The 20,382-nt window shown below is 40.9% G+C and overlaps 1 protein-coding gene across 1 annotated transcript in view; it reads left to right on the forward strand.

Annotated features, from left to right (window-relative positions):
- nlgn4xa (neuroligin 4 X-linked a) overlaps positions 1 to 20,382 on the forward strand; it is a gene marked incomplete at its 3' end in the record, with an annotated part of 183,390 nt that overhangs the window by 146,522 nt on the left and 16,486 nt on the right. Inside the window, 4 exon segments of the mRNA XM_080422018.1 lie at positions 655 to 840; positions 10,492 to 10,814; positions 12,376 to 12,717; positions 14,816 to 14,940. Of these exon segments, the coding sequence (XP_080278144.1) occupies positions 655 to 840; positions 10,492 to 10,814; positions 12,376 to 12,717; positions 14,816 to 14,940 (976 nt within the window).

A 20,382-nucleotide genomic window follows, 5' to 3' on the forward strand; every position in this document is an offset into this window, starting at 1 on the left:
CCGCTAACGGCTCCAGGTTGGTGGTGCCTTGCATGGTTTCCTCTGCCATCGTGTGTGTGTGTGTGTGTGTGTGTGTGTGTGTGTGTGTGTGTGTGTGTGTGTGTGTGTGTGTGTGTGTGTGTGTGTGTGTGTGTGTGTGTGTGTGTGTGTGTGTGTGTGTGTGTGTGTGTGTGTTTTAAAGGGCTTTGGATATACACATGCTATATAAATGCACCGTTTAATATCGTCACTGTTGGGTGTCTAAAACCGTTACGTTTCATTGGTTGTCGTTGGTTCAATATGTATAAAACCCACAGACACTCGTAACCACTTGGACTTACACTTTCAACATAATTCAAAAATATCGAAAACAGACGATCTACAGCGCGTCGTGAGCTTGCAGATCAGCTGTTTTCGCTACTTTTGTGTGACACTCTTGCATTACGAAGTAGGGCTTTAATTTACCCCAAAAAACATGAAGCGGAAATAAGGACATACACGGTTTCTGTCCGGCAGCAACAATATGTTACATTTTCCTGCAGAAGAGAACACAATGGAGTAGCTCAGACAATAACAGCCTCTTGTAATAAGGTGCTATAATACCAACGGATAAAGACTGACATTTCGATGCTATCCCCCCCCCCTCCCTCTCTGTGTTCTCCTTCTCCTGTCCAGGGTTTCTAAGCACAGGCGACCAGGCCGCCAAGGGGAACTACGGCCTCCTGGACCAGATCCAGGCCCTCCGCTGGATCAAGGAGAACATCCAGGCGTTCAAAGGAGACCCCAAGAGGGTGACCATCTTCGGCTCGGGCGCCGGAGCGTCCTGCGTGAGCCTGCTCACGCTCTCGCACTACTCAGAAGGTATAGACGCGTGCGCGCGCACATGCTCTCACACACACCGCTCACACGTGCACGCACGCACACACTGCGCCACTTTCTCTTTGCCTTTCTTTGCATCTACAGCAGTGGCTCTCAACCAGGGGTCCTTGGGGGGGGGGGGGGGGGGGGGTACCAGGGGGTCCCAAGCAAAATTAGTTAATATAGCATCACAATCATTTTAACCATTTAACTTTGGCTATTCAAAAATAGCAGATGTACAAGCTGATAGCACGACACTGAGTGCCGCGCTATGAGCTTGTAGATCTGCTATTTTTGAAAAATCTTGAAATGTGTGCAAATCTTTGAATATATATATTATTAAAGCGAACATTTTTAACTCAAATCTTTGCCTTTGGGTGTCCCTGGCACACAATATTTTCAGATGGGGGTCCGCGGCCAAATGTATCAATTTAGGGGTCCTTGACATGAAAAAGGTTAAAAACCACTGACACAGAATCTCTCTCTCTCTCTCTCTCTCTCTCTGTTGCTCTCTCTCTCTCTCTCTCTCTCTCTCTCTCTCTCTCTCTCTCTCTCTCTCTCTCTCTCTCTCTCTCTCTCTCTCTCTCTCTGTCTCTCTCTCTCACACACACCCCTTCCTTCCTATGTCACACTTTTCTTTGAATTCAGACATTGATTAATTGCACTGTGAATGATTTTTCATTTGGTCTTGTCGTTAGTGGAATGTGACAGGATGTGAATGTGAATCGGACCCGTCTGCCACACTGACACACAGACAGACAGACAGACAGACAGATCAGGTTCCAAAGCACATTTCTTTGTGACTATCATGTCATGGGTCTTCAACAAGGTGTCCGGAACCCCTAGGGGGTCCTCAGAGTTACTACAGGGGGGCCGGCAAATCTTTCTGTGATAGATTTTTTTTTACATTAGCCACTTCAACCCTATAGCATCCTTATTCTGAGAGGAACATTATCCGAAAATAGCAGATCTACAAGCCCACGCCGCCTCGCGTTGTGAGCTTGTAGATCTGCTATTTTCAGCAAAGAGGTTTGGTTGGTGTAGAAGGAAAAAAGGAGCAAACCAAGTACAGAGCCAAAGGTCAAGTCTACTTGACGGTTTAAGTGGTTAAATGTCTGGTTAAATGTCTGAATTTTGATTTACACAACACTAATGATAGTCAACGAAGCTATCTATGACATCTATGAGAAAGTTGAATCTGCAACACAATTGTATACAATGTAGGGGGGGGGGTCCCTTTCATCTCTCTCTCTCTCTCTGCTAAGAGGTCCTTGAAAAACGTTGCTCGTTGGATCTGCACACTTGCAGATCACACTATACTTTTTGTCCTTTTTGGCATTCATCATGGTCAAAATATGTGATTATATATATATATATAATATATAGGGTCCCCACTCCCTGTGGGACGTACCGGAGTGTCACTGAATTCAAATTGAACGCCCTGCAAAGCAAACGCAGTGTAGGATCCAAAAATAGAACCTAAAATGGGAGAGAGAGAGAGAGAGAGGAAGAGGGGTGAGTTATGGTTCTGAAGAGGAGGAGGCGGTGGGAACACGGCGAGGCGTTTCTGATAAGCAACGCTTCACCCGGTCCGCTTTTAACCTTCATTCCCTTTTCCAAGAGCTGAGCTTGGTTCTCAATGTCTGGTCCAGGGGACCCCGCGGGGGTCTTTGATGAGGTTCCAGGGGGTCCCCAGCAAAATGAGGAACGGCACTATTAAATGTTTTTTTTTGCCTGTTTCGAAAATAGCCGATCTACAAGCTCACGACATAAGACATAACATCTTTAACTTTAACACAGGATTACAGGTGTGAAACAATCAGTGGTGGAAGAAGTACTCGGATATTTTACTTGAGTAAAAGTAGCAATACTATAATATAAAAAAAATCTCTGTTACAAGTAAAAGGCCTGTGTTCAAAATGCTAGTTGAGTAAAAGTACAAAAGTATTGGCATCAAAATATACTTAAGGTACCAAAAGTAAAAGCACTAAAATGTTTGAAAATAGCAGATCTATAGCAGATATACAAGCTCACAGCGCGTCGCATTGTGAGCTTATAGATCGTCTATTTTCAAATAGCCTATGTATAAAATAGGACTAAAGTGGATAATGTATGTTTTATAATATAATAATTTATATATCTGCAAAGTAACTAGTAACTAAAGTTTTCAAATAATTGTAGTGGAGTAAAAGTATTTTGCCTCTGAGATGTAGTGGATGAGAAGTAAAAGTACTGAACATTTAAAATACTCCAGTAAAGTAAAAAATATCTCAGTACTTGAGTAAATGTACTTAGTTACTTTCCACCACTGGAAAAAATGGGTTAAATTAATCTGGAAGAGATCAAATCGGTAAGAGAGATTATTATCAAATATACAAAGTCCAATCTAGGCTACATAAGGTGCATGATTCATTTGTTTCAGAATGGATAGGTGGCACTATAGGGACACATGCTTCTTGTACAGGTGGCAAGCATGCAGCATATAAATATAAGCAGCAGGTACATAAATAGCAGGTATATATATGGTTAGGTAGCGTTACAACATGGCAACAGGGCTCAGCGCTTGTTCAGCAGTCTGATGGTTGCCGGGTGAAAACTGTTTCAGAGGTTTGCATTAAAGGGATAGTTAACGCAAAACAAATATTTTTTTTATGGATTAGTCACCCCATATGGAGACTTGAATTCATGGATATCGCATTCCTAAGCCAATAATTTGATGACCAGCGGACCGGTAGGCAGCGGTTCCGGTAGGAGACACAAAGGAGACTCTTTGTGTCTCCTACCGGAACCGCTGACGGTCATCAAATTAATTATTGTCTTAGGAATGAGACAAAAACTAAAAAAATATCCATGAATTCAAGTCTCCATGGGGTGACTAATCCATAGGAAAAAAAGTCATTTTGGGGGTGAACTATCCCTTTAAGCCGGCGTGCAGACATTTTCCCTCTGAATGCTGTTACTTACTGCCCTGCTGCACACAGTGGCACAATGCATGGAGGTGGATAACAATTCCTTTGGAACTAGTGATCTGAAGCACTGTCAGGTGGCTTCCCTTTTGAACAGCCACACACACACACACACACACACACACACACACACACACACACACACACACACACACACACACACACACACACACACACAGATGCACTACCCTTGGTTCACTCGCCGTGTAGAATATGTCTGCGGTCTCTGCATTATGTGTGTAACCATCCGCAAGAAACGGATAGCGAGGTGTTTGTGTGTGTGTGTGTGTGTGTGTGTGTGTGTGTGTGTGTGTGTGTGTGTGCGTGCGTGTGCGTGTGCCTATACCTTCTGAGTAGTGCGAGAGCCTCCCGAATATACATCGAGGCATCCTCATCTGAGTAGATATACTATGAACCGGAGGGTCATTTTGGTCAAACAAGTAACAACTAGTTATTTATTATTATTATTTTCGCGTCTTTGGATTATATGAGAGTCCATACCATAGGAAGAGATGAGGCCTGTAGTGGAAGAAGTACTCGGATATTTTACTTAGGTAAAAGTAGCAATACCGCAATATAAAAATACTCTGTTATAAGGTAAAAGGCCTGTGTTCAAAATGTTACTTGAGTAAAAGTGCAAAGGTTTTGGCATCAAAATATACTTAAAGTACCAAGATTAATACTACTACAATGTTTGAAAATAGCAGATCTACAAGCTCACAACGCGTCGCATCGCGACGCGTTGTGAGCTTGTATATCTGCTATTTTCAGATAGCATAGGTATAAAATAGGGCTGAAGTGGTTAATGTATATTTACAATATAATGATTTATATCTGCAAAGTAACTAGTAACTAAAGTTTTCAAATAATTGTAGTGGAGTAAAAGTACAATATTTGCCTCTGAGATATAGTGGAGTAGAAGTAAAAAGTATTGAAAATTAGAAATGCTCCAGTAAAGTAAAACATACCTCAAATTGTACTCAAGTACAATACTTGAGTAAATGTACTTAGTTACTTTACACCACTGCATCCCAGCACGTTTCAGTTGTGCTTTTTTACCCTAACGTTTGGGGTAGGCTAAATGGGACATACATTTTAGGGTATGGCTAAATGGAGCATCACTTTGTTATATTTACGTTGCTACTCATGGAAGTAATATTACGTCAAGGACCCCCAGGCCAGGGGTCCTTGAGGGGGTTCCAGGGGGTCCCCAGCGACATGAGTTAATACACAGTTGCATCAGAATCAGTTTAACCACTTCAACCCTTTTTCTTTATGTCTCAGCTATTCAAAAAACTGACCAGATCTACAAGCGCACAATGGCATGGTCTCATGGCGACCTGCTTTTTAACATTTTTATATACAAATCTTCTCTTATGGGTGTACCTTTTCAGATAGGGGTCCGGGTATGCAGCATTACATAGGCCTACACTATGTAATGCATTAGCTCACCGGTCTGGACTAACAGTAGTTATCCTTTTGAGGGAATATTACATTTTCCCTGAGCAGTCGCCGGGCAGGGTTATTAAAGAGTGTGTATAGCATTTAACCCATTCAGACCCGATGCCGATTATACAAATGTCTTCTAAATCCCAACAGTTTTCAAAAAAATAAAAGTATGTTGCTATATCAGTGGTTCTCAAACTTTTCAATAATTGTCAAGGACCCCCAAAATTATATGTATCTGGCCGTGGACCCCCCCCCCCCCCCCCCCATCTCAAAATGTGGTTCCAAGGACCACCCAGAAGCAAAGATTTGAGTTTAAAATGTTCGCTTTAAAAGAATATGTATTCATTGATTTGCACACATTTTCCAAACATTTCAAAAATAGCAGATCTACAAGCTCGTAGCGCGGCACTCGGTGCCGCGCTATGAGCTTGTAGATCTGCTATTTTTGAATAGCCAAAGTGCAAAATAATGCTTTTATCTTTAGCTCAAATCTAAAAATGGATGCGTTCCCGGTCTTGATGGGTTAATGTAACATTCTGACTCAGGTCTGAACCGGCGTTCCTCCCAGCCGTCTAACCGTAGCGAGAAGTCAGCGCTCCTTCGCTGCTAACTAGGCCTTGTGGGAGATATGTGTCTGCTAGCTGTGTGCTCTCTATAAAGCAATACTTTTCAAGTCGCCCTGTTTGAGTCACCACTGTGTGTTTTCTAAAGGGTATAAATAGCACAAAGTAAGTACAGAGAGTAAAGAAATGAAAAGAAAAGGAAAACATACTGTATACTATAGACACACACGCACACAAGTGTTCATTGTGGCCTATTTGCCCGAATGGTGGTCGGCAAAAGCCATGTTATTCCCAGTATTCAGCACTAAGCCACGTTATTCCCAGAATTCAACACTAAGCCACGTTATTCCCAGTATTCAGCACTATAAACCACGTTATTCCCAGTATCCAGCAGTGGTGGAAGAAGTACTTTTTTCACCTAAGTAAAAGCAGCAATTCTACAATGTAGAAACACTGTTAAAAAGGCAAAGTCCTGTATTATAACTGGTAAAAAGTAATTTGGTGTGTAATGTGGTCTTATAAGCATCACAATATATTTCAAGTAACAAAAGTAAAAGTACTCATTATGTAGAATGACCATTTCATTATTGTGTTATATTGGGACTATAATTATGTATCATTAACCACTTAAGCCCTATTGTATACTTATTCCAAAACAGCAGATATATAAGCTCACAACGTGTAAAATTGTGACACGTTGTGAGCTTGTAGATCTTCTATTTTCATTAAAAGAAAAAAGATATATGATTACTAATTAGAGTAAATACAAGCTCAGGCATTGTGAGCTTGTAGATCTACTATTTATGCAAAATGCATTAACTCCTACATTCCAAGTGCTTATCAGGGTGTGGGGGGGGGGGTCCCCCTGTTCACACAATGATTTTTTTTGGGGGGGTCCTGAAAAAGGTTGAGAACCACTGCAGTAGAAGTATAAAGTATCAATCAATGGACATACTCGAGTAAAGGAAAAGTACCTTGAAGTTGTAGTTGAGTAAACAGTACTTGAGTAAACAGTGCTTCTAAATCTATTTCCGCCACTGAGTGTGGCCTATTTGCCAAATGGCGGTCGGCAAAAGCCACATTATCCCTTTTGCATTCAGGACGTTGAAATTGCCTGAGGCAGCATGAACAAAGAATATATATATATATATATATATATATATATATATATATATATATATATATATATATATATATATATATATAATATATCTTTTTTTTCTATTCCGTTTCCACTCGTTAAGAGACCAAGGAGAGCTGTTTCACATAACAGAATCTTCTTGGCTTTCCCCCCTCGTGCAAAACTCTCTCACGCAGAGACGAAAGCGCCACACAGAGACACTGCACAACGCTTTGACCCTGGTGCTGCTTCCAGCATCGTTTGTTGTAGAGAGAGATACCGCTCTGACCTTCTTCATTCATTCATACGCTCGCTTTTCAGAAGGGAAAAAAAAGAAAGCACGACGGAAACCGAGCACCTATTAACACAGCGGTATGTTCTGTCCAACAAACCGCTAACACAAAGGAAACAATACTCCCGGTGTCCCAATTTACTCGTCTCAGTCCTTTGCGTTCGGTCCCTGTGGCTTTGTTGGCTAATGCTGAAGTCTCAAAGCTTGAAACACTCACTATAGACTATACTATATGCTGGTTCTCAACAACAGGGGTGTTAAGTAACTAAGTACATTTACTTAAGTACAATGTTGAGGTATTTTTTACTTTATTGGAGTATTTCACATTTTCAGTACTTTTACTTCTACTCCACTACATCTCAGAGGCGAATATTATCCCTTTACTCCATGACAATTATTTGAAGACTTTAGTTACTAGTTACTTTTTACATTTAGATTTGTATTTCTAAACATGCATTAACCACTTAAGCTCTATACTGTATATATTTAGGCTATTTGAAAATAGCAGATCTACAAGCTCACAACGCGTCGCAGCGTGACGCGTTGTGAGCTTGTAGATCTGTTATTTTCAAAATATTTGTATACATATATTATACACTTGAAAACGTGTGTAATGGGACATTCTGCGTAATGAGTACTTTTACTCTTGTACTTTAAGTACATTTTGATGGCAATACTTTTACTCAAGTAAATTTTGAATTCTGGACTTTTACTTGTAACAGAGTATCTTCTAGATTGTGGTATTGATACTTTTACTTAAGAAAAAAAAATGGTGCACTTTTTTACCACCACGGGGTCCAAATGGACAATTACGGGTCCGTAACATACTGAGAGTGCAGTGTACAAGTGGAACCAATTGGACCCTGCTCTGTATTCTGATAGCAATCATTGCTAAAAAGTGTTTGTTCATTAACCAGGGTCTCCCTGTCTCCACAGCTGTTTAGCAAACAAACAAAAATGTTTCATGTGAGTTGCCAATTTCAGCCAATCAGGATCAGAGTACTCATTCATCAGCTTCAATTTGTTCCAGGTTCAATTGCGTCCGCTTGTTTATGTGTGTAATCACCTCCAATTTAAAGTGTTTATCCTGTGTCCTGCATACGTTTTCTCGTCTGATTGGATAATATTGGTATCCTGTTCAGAAAAAAAATTAAAGAGCTGGAGAGACCCCTGTTACTGAACAAACACTTTATAGCAATGATTAATGTCAATGTAGAGATATTTAACCCATTTAGACCTGGAACGCATCTGTGTCACTTTAGATTTCTTTGGCTATTCAAAAATAGCAGATATACAAGCTCATAGCGTCCGAGTGCCACGCTATGAGCTTGTATATCTGCTATTTTTTTTTAAATCGTGAAAAAAAAAGTTTCGATTAAAAAAAAAAAACTATTAGGATTTAGAAAACATTTTAAAGAATCACCTCACGTACATATTAACCCTAAAGGGTTAATACGTATTTTAACAAACAAAAACAAAACAAATATCACTTATAGGCCACCGTTAAATAAACTAATACATTTTCAGTGTGAATGTGTGTCCCAGAGATAATACATTTGAACAGTTTGCTGTATAGTTTTACATCCAATGAGCCCCAACGAACATCTTTACTGTTGTTTGTGGTCCCAGAGATAAACAAAATGGAGTCAACATGCTTGACAATGGGGGTCCGTGGCCTGGATGCACATCAAACTGGAAATTAAAATGGTTGAGAACCACTTCTCTGTGGTTCTCAACATATGGGTCGGGACCCCCAGGGGATCCCCACATGATTTTGGAGGGGTCCCCAGGTGACAGTGAAGTGACAATTTAAGAACTTTTAAGACCTTTTTAACACCACAAAAAAAAAAAGAGAGAAGAAAAAGGACCATTACTGCATCAAAAGTAATCATGAAAACATGACCAATGACAAAAAACTCCCATATCTGCTGGGCGAAGTACAACAATGTGCAAACACAGCAGCAAGATTCGTGAGTTGCTGTGATAGGAAAAGGATATCAAACGGAACACAACCACCCTAAAGACTAATCATTGTGTATATTCCGGCACTATACCTGCACCCAGTGATCTTGGTACATAGAAATTGATCTATTGAAGATTCTGACTTTCAAATGTACATATTTTTTGTTTTGATTGTATTGCTGTATTGTTGTATTGTGCTTTCTGCTTTGGCAATGTAAACGTATGTTTTCTCATGCCAATAAAGCCCTTTGAATTGAATAATCAAACATTGGTCAAAACATTGGTCAAACGTTGGTCAAACGTTGGTCAAACGTTGGTCAAACGTTGGACAAATTGTCAAATAACGCCTCGCAACGAGCTTGTAGATCAGCTATTTTCACAATAGTTATCTGTGGAACTGAGTCAAACTTAATGTAATGTCTATTATGTCTCAACTCCTACACTCCAAGTGCTTATCAGGGTGGGGGGGGGGGTCCCCTTTTTACATAATAATTATTGTGGTGGGTCACCTGTTTACTTATGATTATGGTGGGGGGTCTCCTGTTCACATATGATTATTGTGGGGGGGTCTCCTGTTCATATATGGTTATTATGGGGGGTCCCCAGTTCACATATGGTTATTGTGGGGGGGGTCCCCAGTTCACATATGGTTATTGTGTGTGTGGGGGGAGGGGTCACGGCCTTAACCCTTTAAGACCGGGGGACGCATCTGTGTAACCACTTTATCCATATTTTATACTTTTGGCTATTCAAAAATTGCAGATCTACAAGCTCATAGCGCGGCACCGAGTGCCGCGCTATGAGCTTGTAGATCTGCAATTTTTTTTTAAATCGTGTTTTTTTTTTGCAAATCTTTGAATATATATCTATAAAGCAATTGTTTTTTACTCAAAATTTTTTTTTTTAGATGGGGGTCCGCAGCCAAATACATATCGTTGTGGGGCTCCTTGACACTGACATTAATATTATAGCAACATAAGTGTTTCAGAAAACTGTTTTAAACTGATTTAGAAGACATTTGTAGAATCCCCAGAAGCAATAACATTTTAGCTAGAAATGCTCGCTTTAAATATATATATATTCAAAGATTTGCACAACATTTTTCACGATTTTTCAAAAAATAGCAGATCTACAAGCTCATAGCGCGGCACTCGGTGCCGCGCTATGAGCTTGTATATCTGCTATTTTTGAATAGCCCGACGAAATCTAAAAAATGACACACAGATGCGTTCTCAGGTCAGGTTGAGAAACCACCTCTCTGTAACGTGTGTGTGTGTGTCCTCATCCTCTGTCGGTTGCCAGATCTGTTCCAGAAGGCCATCATCCAGAGTGGCACGGCGCTCTCCAGCTGGGCGGTCAACTACCAGCCGGCCAAGTACACGCGGGCGCTGGCGGAGAAGGTGGGCTGCAACATGCTGGACACCGTCGACCTGGTGGAGTGCCTGCAGAACAAGAACTACAAGGAGCTGATCGAGCAGTACGTCACGCCCGCCAAGTACCACATCGCCTTCGGGCCCGTGATCGACGGCGACGTCATCCCCGACGACCCGCAGATCCTCATGGAGCAAGGGGAGTTCCTCAACTACGACATCATGCTGGGCGTCAACCAGGGCGAGGGCTTCAAGGTGAACGACATACATTCAAACTTTTCAGCCTATATAGCCTCGTTCCCTCGGATATTTTACTTAAGTAAAAGTAGCAATGCCAGAATATAAACATACTCTGTTACAAGTAAAAGGACCGTGTTCAAAATGCTACTTGAGAAAGAGTACAAGAGTATTTACATCAAAATATACTTAAAGTACCAAAAGTTAAAGTACTAAAATGTTTGAAAATAGCAGATCTACAAGCTCACAACGCGTCGCGATGCGACGCGTTGTGAGCTTGTAGATCGGCTATTTTCAAATAGCCTAGGTATAAAATAGGGCTAAAGTGGTTAATGTATGTTTTATAATATAATAATTGCAAAGTAACTAGTAACTAGTTTTCAAATAATTGTGGAGTAAAAGTACAATATTTGCCTCTGAGATGTAGTGGACTAGAAGTACTGAAAATTGGAAATACTCCAGTAAAGTAAAAAAAACACCTCAAAATTGTACTCAAGTACAGTACTTGAGTAGGCTACATGTACTTAAGTTACTTTGAAATCGACAGGAAGTGATGCCCAGCATGCCCTAGGAAACATGTGGATAAGCCTCGTTTTACCGGGAGAGTCTATTTTTTACCCCGGTGTTTTCTGCCCAGGTGGGACAGGGTTTTGAGGTTATGTTTAGGCATGATTTCTGCTAGGGTTAGTGGTGGAAAAAGTACTCAAATGTTTAACTTAAGTAAAAGTATCAATACTGCAATGTAGAAATACTCTGTTACAGGTAAAAGTCCGGAATTATAAATGTAATTGAGTAAAAGTACAAAAGTATTGGAATCATGTACTTAAAGTACCAAAAGTCATAAAGTCAACATACTAATATGTTTGAAAATAGCCGATCTACAAGCTCACAACGTGTCGCATCGCGACGCGGTGTGAGCTTGCAGATCGGCTATTTTCAAATAGCCTAGGTATAAAATAGGGCTAAAGTGGTTAATGTATGTTTTATAATGTAATAATTGATAATTGCAAAGTAACTAGTAACTAAAGTTTTCAAATAATTGTAGTGGAGTAAAAGTACAATATTTGCCTCTGAGATGTATCGGAGTAGAAGTAAAAGTACTGAAAATTGGATATACTCCAGTAAAGTAAAAAAAACACACCCTGTGTGAAGTGGGCGGTGTCTTGCTAGCTAATCACAATACTGAATGGAGTCAACCAATCATGTACAAAAGATAAATACATTTATTGAAACACTCTTTATGATGGACGAAACCATAACTTGAAAAAAAACAATTTATGTTTTTTTTCAAGTTATGGTTTCTTATATAGGGCTATGCACATGTGTCATGTGACACTGGCCAATCACAGTCCTGAATAGATTGTGATTGGCCAATCACGGTGCAGGATAATTGTACAAATTTCCAAACCTCACTTATAGGGGCGGTTTCACAGCGCAGGATATTTGTACATTTTTACAAACCTCACTTATAGGGGCGGTTTCACCGCCCAAAAAACACCTCAAAATTGTTAAACTTAAGTACAGTACTTAAGTAGTCACCACTGCAAATAACCTTGGCCCTTCCCGTTGCTTCTTGCAGTTCGTGGACGGCATCGTGGACAGCGAGGACGGCGTGTCGGCCAACGACTTCGACTTCGCCGTGTCGGACTTCGTGGACCACCTGTACGGCTACCCGGAGGGCAAGGACACGCTGCGCGAGACCATCAAGTTCATGTACACCGACTGGGCCGACAAGGAGAACCCGGAGACGCGGCGCAAGACGCTGGTGGCGCTGTTCACCGACCACCAGTGGGTGGCGCCGGCGGTGGCCACGGCCGACCTGCACGCCCAGTACGGCTCGCCCACGTACTTCTATGCCTTCTACCACCACTGCCAGAGCGACATGAAGCCCAGCTGGGCCGACTCGGCGCACGGCGACGAGGTGAGTTGCGTGGAAATCTGAAACAAAATGAAGGCAAAAACTTAGAACAGTCCACCGGTGGTGGAAAAAAGTACTCAAATGTTTCTTAACCCATTGAGACCTGAAGCCGATTCTACATGTCTCCTAAATCTCAACAGTATTCTGAAAAACGTATGTTTCTGTATCAGTGGTGCTCAAACTTTTTCATGTCAAGGACCCCCAAAATTATGTTTTTGGCCGCGGACCCCCCATCAAAATATTTTGTTCCAGGGACCCCCAGAAGCAAAGATTTGAGTTAAACATTTTGGCTTTAAAAAAATATATATTCAGAAGATTTGCACACATTTTCACGATTTTTCAAAAATAGCAGATATACAAGCTCGTAGCGCGGCACTCGGTGCCGCGCTATGAGCTTGTATATCTGCTATTTTTGAATAGCCCAAAGCGTAAAATAATGCTTTTTAGCTCAAATAAAAAAATGACACAGTTCCAGGTCTTAATGGGTTAACCCATAAGACCTGAGGCCGATTCTTACTTATGTCTTCTAAAGCCTAACAGTATTCTGGAAAAACGTATGTTTCTATATCAGTGGTGCTCAAACTTTTTCATGTCAAAGGACCCCCAAAATTATAAGTGTTTGGCCGCGGACCCCCATCTCAAAATATATTGTTCCAGGGACCCCCCAGAAGCAAAGATTTGAGTTAAAAACGTTTAAAATATATATATTCAAAGATTTGCACACATGTTCACGATTTTAAAAAAAAATAGCAGATCTACAAGCTCATAGCGCGGCACTCGGTGCCGCGCTATGAGCTTGTATATCTGCTATTTTTTGAATAGCCAAAGTGTAAAATAATGTTTTTTTTAGCTCAAATGAAAAAGTGACACGGATGCGTTCCAGGTCTTAATGGGTTCAGTAAAAGTATCAATACCAGACATCCCACCTCTCCCGGAAATAGAGCCCGCCTACTAAATATATGAACATATATGCCAATATATGGCAATTGTATGCAAAATATATGTTGCATATATGCCATAATGGTTCATATAGTGGATTTATAGGAGTGTGGCATATATTGATCATATATATGCCACATATATGTTAAACATATATGTGGCATCTAGGGCATAGCAGTGGCGGCCATTTCCTGGTTCCACTTCAAAATAGTCAATGCATTTTTCCCATTGACATTTCCAAAAATATTTATATCAATTCATTTAAGCCTAGAATCAAGCCATCCAGGGTCCTGGTGAATCATGACCATAAAACATTTTTTCCTGTGTTTTATTTTTATTTTATATTTAATTATATGATATACTATATTTATTAAATACCCTTTCTTTTGCCGTTTTCAAAAAAGTTTGTTCACAGAATCAAACATTTTATGGTCATGATTCACCAGGACCCTGGATGGCTTGATTCTAGGTTTAAATGAATTGATATAAATATTTTTGGAAATGTCAATGGGAAAAATGCATTGACTATTTTGAAGTGGAACCAGGAAATGGCCGCCACTGCTATGCCCTATATATGTTCATATATTTTCTTGACCTCACTGAAATGAATTTTTCCAGTTTGGGATGTATGCAACACTGCAATGTAGAAGTACTCTGTTACAAGTAAAAAGTCCGGAATTCAAAATTTACCTGAGTAAAAGTACAAATATATTGGTTTAAAAATGCACTTAAAGTGCCGAAAGTAAAAGTAGTAAATTGTTTGAAAATAGCAGATCTACAAGCTCACAAATCTGCTATTTTCAAAAAGCCTATGTATAAAATAGGGCAAAAGTGGTTAATGTATGTTTTTATAATATAATAATTTATATTATCTGCAAAATAACTAGTAACTAAAGTTTTCAAATAGTTGTAGTGGAGTAAAAGTACAATATTTGCCTCTGAGATGTAGTGGAGTAGAAGTAAAAGTACTGAAAATTGGAAATACTCCAGTAAAGTAAAATGCCTTAACACCGTACTTAAGTAGCCTACAGTACTTGAGTAAAAGGTGAAGCAGGGTGGAGTCTCTCAACACAAATGAGACGGTGAGAAAACAGGAAAAAAAGCAATTCCATAGTAGACATTAGTTGATTCTCAAATGTTGACTTCCACATGTCTCTGCCAGGTGCCCTACGTGTTCGGCATCCCCATGATCGGCCCCACCGACCTGTTCAACTGCAACTTCTCCAAGAACGACGTCATGCTCAGCGCCGTCGTCATGACCTACTGGACCAACTTTGCCAAAACCGGGTAAGGTTTCCCGACACTATAGTGCTTTTTACGGATAGGTCGGTGGGTTCTCAAAGTGGGGTCCTGCTTGAGGGGTGGTTCCACATGGACTCTTACAGGCAGTGTTGATTTTGACAGCAAATTTCGATGTAGTTTTAGTCATAGTCTTTTGAATAAAATTCCATTTCGTTTTAGTCATATTTTAGTCATCTGAAATGTTTTAGTTTGTGTCTAGTTTTAGTCGACTAAAGTCAACTAAATCTACAGTTGATTTAGTCGACTAAAATGTATTTTGGCGGTGCCTTGATGGCGTCTTAATGGCTGATTTTACACTTGGTTGCATGCTGAAAATAGCCGATCTACAAGCTCACGCGTTGTGAGCTTGTAGATCTGCTATTTTTAGAGCGCAACACCCGAGTGCAACCAAACCTAAAATGACTTGTCTTTTAGTTCTACTGGATCTCTTTTCTAGTTTTTATTTGTTGACGAAATTGTCAATATTCAGTCTTAGTTTTATCGTCATCGTAGCTTAGTTTTTATTCAGTTTTTATTTAGTTTTTGTCAGTGAAAAAAAGGTAGTCGACGAACATTTTTCGTCATAGTTTTAGTCGACGAAATCAACACTGCTTACAGGTCTGTAACTCTGACGGCGCACAAATAAGAACCAAATGGGTAAACCTTTGGTTTAATTTGTACACTGTCAGAGTTATGGAGGTCCTTGAAATAATTACAAAAGTTTGAGGTGAAAGTTATGGTTCAAGGGGGCATACCTCTGCCCGTGATTGACTACAGATATGATATGACTGCTGTCCATTTTTCCAAAGCATGCCATGGTTTGTATTTTCAGACTTTTCAGTAAACCACTTTCATTATCCAAACAGCATTTTAATACTGTATGGAAATGAGGCAATAACAAAACCAGGCAACTTGCATCAATTTGTAACTTGTTTGGTCAACACAGTTTGTACAAGTCATCACTGCGTTTTAATGCATTTTAACATATAAGATTTTTAAAACGTCTTGCCGGAAATGGTCCCTGGAGAAGACATTACTTTTGGAACAAAATTCAAAAGACATTATGTATAACTGCACAATTATGTTTGGTCCAACTTTGAATAATGTATTCAGGTGAGACGGCCTGTTTATTTATCACGTATTAACCGATGCTATCAGCAGGCCAAGGACTTGTATTGATATTAGTATTTAATTAGCTGGTTTCCGTCCCGGTCTTGAATACATTGCGAGTCCACATAGTCCACAAGTAAACAGCGAAACTCTGGGAGTGAAGCTAAAGGCGGAGGGGTCATTTAAAGCAAACAACAGACTGTGCTTCTACAGCAGCAGCAGTTCAATGAGAGGATTTGTTCTCTGTTTGTGTAAGGCTCAGTTTAGTTTTGTTGTTGTTTGTATTTAGAGGGGCGCATTAGGGGGTGTTTGATGTTGTTTGTATTTAGAGGGGAATAGTTGGTGTTTGTTTCACGTGGCGTGTTTGAGATTAGGTATCAAAATGTTTGCAGACCCAGTCAAACTGAAAACTCCCTTTAAGAGGTGAATAAATCACGTTGCTGTGGGCATTCTCTGCCTTTTGTTTCCTGGCCGCCTCGCATGCGGTCAGTGCCAGATTGAGCCGGTTGGGGGGGGGGGGGGGGGGGATTGGCTTGCCTTATCGACAGTTTGGAAAGGTTCCTTTCTCTTGAGTGCTGCCCGACCGCCTTTCCCCAATGAGCTTCAAATAAATCGGCACAACTGAAAGTGAATTCATCACCGGGAAAGAAGAAGGAGTGTGGCCCCTTGTTCTTAAGTCTCTTCCCCCAGACGTTTGCAAAGAATCTCTTGTCTTGTGAATCATGGTGGATTGATGTTTTGAAACTTTTTTGCAAAGTCCTGACTTGCACTTAAGACGTGCCAGAGATCGTAAGCCTTTTTTTTGCACTGCATGGATTCTAACGGTTCTGCACGGCAACCTTGGACATGCAAGGTTTTCGCTTGGCGTCAGTGGTGGAAAACAAATATTCAAACGTTTTACTTAAGTAAAAATATCAAATACTGCAACGTGGAAATACCCCGTTACAAGTAAAAGTCCGGAATTCAAAATTGACTTGAGTAAAAGTGCAAGAAGTATTGGTATCAAAATGTACTTAAAGTACCAAAAGTAGAAAGTACTCATCACGCAGAATGATGTGAAATGTCCCATTTCAAGTTTTCAAATGTATAAAAATATTTTGAAAATCGCAGATCTACAAGCTCACAAGCTTGTAGATCGGCTATTTTCAAATGGTCGGAATGTATACAGAGCTGAAGAAGTGGTTAATATATGTTTTGTAATAATAATCAAAATCTACAAAGTAACTAGTTACTAAAGATTTCAAATAATAGTAGTGGAGTACTTGAGTAAATGTACTTAGTTACTTTCCACCACTGACAACGAGGCATGCGTTTAGCAGTCCAATCATCTCGGCGCGCCTCCGGTGTCATAATTTAAGCTAAGCGGTGCAGGAGTGACATATTTATGCAGCATATGTTTATTTTTTCCAGAGCGCCAACAGGCCTTAAGTGAAACACTGCCACATGTTAGCATACTGTATGTACGCCTGGCTCCTCATTGCAACAGGAGATTCCATATAATGACACATTGTGAAATACGCTTGTTTTATGTAACGACACGGCTCATTAACGCAGGCCAGGCAAGGTGGAGGCGGTATAGGCCGTACCATGTATTTAACCCTTTAAGACCGGGAACGCATCTGTGTGTCATTTTTTTGATTCCTTTGGCTATTCAAAAATAGCAGATCTACAAGCTCATAGCACGGCACCGAGTATGAGCTTGTAGATCTGCTAATTTTTTTTTATCGTGAAAATGTGTGCAAATCTTTGAATATATATGTTTTTAAAGCGAACATTTGTAACTCAAATCTTTGCTTTTGAAGGGATTCTACAAATGTCTTCTAAATCCTTGAAAATAACATAATTATGTTGCTATAATATCAGTGGTTCTCAAACTTTTTCATGTGAAGGACCCCCAAAATTATATGTATTTGGCCGCGGACCCCCCTCTCAAAATATGTTGTTCCAGGGACCCCCCCCCCAGAAGCGAAGATTTGAGTTACAAATGTTCGCTTTAAAAAACATATATATATATCCAAAGATTTGCACACATTTTGAGATTTCTCAACAGATTTTCCCCCAAAAATTGCAGATCTACAAGCGCATAGCGCGGCACCGAGTGTATATTTTTGAATAGCCAAAGAAGAAAAACAGATGCGTTCCCGGTCTTAATGGGTTAACAGCACACACACACACACACACACACACACACACACACACACACACACACACACACACACACACACACACACACACACACACACACACACACACACACATCCATACATAGACGCCCGAGGCGATCATGCGAGGCACCAACCTGCTCGACAGGAGCGGATTAAGGGCTTCAGTAACTTGCTCAAGGACACTATAGTTCGGCACCATTTCCAGACGTCCTGTCCTCTCCCTCGTGATCCTTTACAGACACTTATCTTACGTTGGTGTCCCCCCATAGACATATAAAGGTAGACGCAGGCCTCCTCCTCCTCCGACTCTGGGGCGTCTGTATCGCGGGCGCCATATATTGGAGGGGGCGTGTCTTTTCTGAGACTTGGCAGAATCTAGTTGTATAAAAATACAACAGGATATTTTTTTATACAACTAGATTCTGACAATTCCCGGAAAAGACACGCTGTGATTGGCCAGGAGTCAGGAAGCGCGCTAATATGGCGGCCGCGATACCAAGCCCCCAGAACCCAGTGGTTTCATTGAAGCCAAATGGACATGCTGGCCATTCATGGTACTGCAGCTTAGTACCTCAACATGAACGAGCGAAAACGGTTTCGACCAATGGGCTCGACTCACGAGCGTGCGCACGGGGCTTGCGCACGGGGCTTGCGCACGGGGCTGCGCGCTTCTGTGACGCAAAACGCGTCACATCTGTGACGAATTGGGGCCATAATAGGCCGCGCCCACCAAATTTCCAACCCGGAAGAAGGGGTGATTTAGGCCCATGCGCTGGGTGAGCAACTCAATGCAAGTGGATGGGAGGAGATTTCTGGTGCCCTCTCTATTATTTTTAACTCTATGCGCGATACAGGTCGCTCCAATGAACTGCAGCGGCCCATGAGGTATCTAGGTTTCTATATCTATGGGTGTTCCCACTTCCAATAGCGGTGGAAGAAGTAGGCTAGCCTGATTATTTTTTGGGGGGGGGGGGGGGTTTGCGCAAATAAAAGTGGCACACACACATTTGTACATACCATGTGGAAATACTCTGTTGCAGCTAAAAGGCCTGTATTAAAAGTGTTACTTGAGTAAAAGTGCAATAGTATTGACATCAAAATATACTTGCCGTACCAAAAGTAGAAGTACTCATCATAATGTATACACACAGTTCTAAATTTGTCGAAATGTTTCAAAAGCTGAGCTTGTAAATCGGCTATTATTGAATAGACGAGGTATACAATGGGCCAAATTAGTTTTTAGGTTAACGTATGTCTACAAAGTAACTCGGCCTTCGTACGTTTAAGGTATCGAAAAATCAGGAAAAGTACCGCGAAATTTTACCTAAATACAGTACGTGAGTAAATGTACTTGGGCTACTTTTTACCACGGCCTACGAACGACACGTTGTATTTCTTTTTCACAACCGGCAGTTGAACGTCAGTGCAGCTGAGCCCCCATCGTATTTTGAATGGTTTTCATTATTTGGGTCAATAATGCAGAAGTTTGCACTCTTGACTGGAGGCTTACCGTGCCAAAGAGTGAGCCGCAGGTGCAACAACAGACCAGGATAATAGTGCTGTTATATGAACAGGAAAATAGCCCACACACTGACAACACAATGCTGAAGCCCTTTTGATGCGAAAACACATTTATTTACCTATAGCGGGAAGAAAGAAAACGCAACTTATCTCTTTTCTCAGTTCAAAGCTAGGAGTGTTGGAGACATTTCTTTTATGTGCGGACACATCCATCCGACCTGTTTCTTTCTGTCCGGGGGCCATTTTGGACGTGGATAACTGGATTATTTTCCTCTGCAGCGTGTTAGAACTCTTTACGCTAAATTCACACCAGCAAGCTGCCGGCGAATGTTCACAGTGTTAGACCAGGGGTCTTCAACAGGGGGACCCTAGGGGGTCCTCAGAGTTACTACAAGGGGACCACCAAATCTTTTTGCATTTACCACTTGAACCCTCGAATCCCTATTCTTAGGCGAACATTAGCCGGAAATAGCAGGTCTGGTCAGAGTTACTACAGGGGGACCGCTAAATATTTGTATGATTGGATATTCTTTTTTTACATTAACCACTTGAATCCTATTATCCCTATTCTGAAGAGAACTTAAGCAAAAATAGCCGATCTACAAGCTCACAGCGCCTCACATTGGCAATTCATGGGTAAATGAAATCGGTG

The sequence above is a fragment of the Gymnoscopelus braueri genome (genome assembly GCF_963280865.1).
Source record: "Gymnoscopelus braueri genome assembly, chromosome: 24".
In the NCBI taxonomy this organism is placed as follows: Eukaryota; Metazoa; Chordata; class Actinopteri; order Myctophiformes; family Myctophidae; genus Gymnoscopelus; species Gymnoscopelus braueri.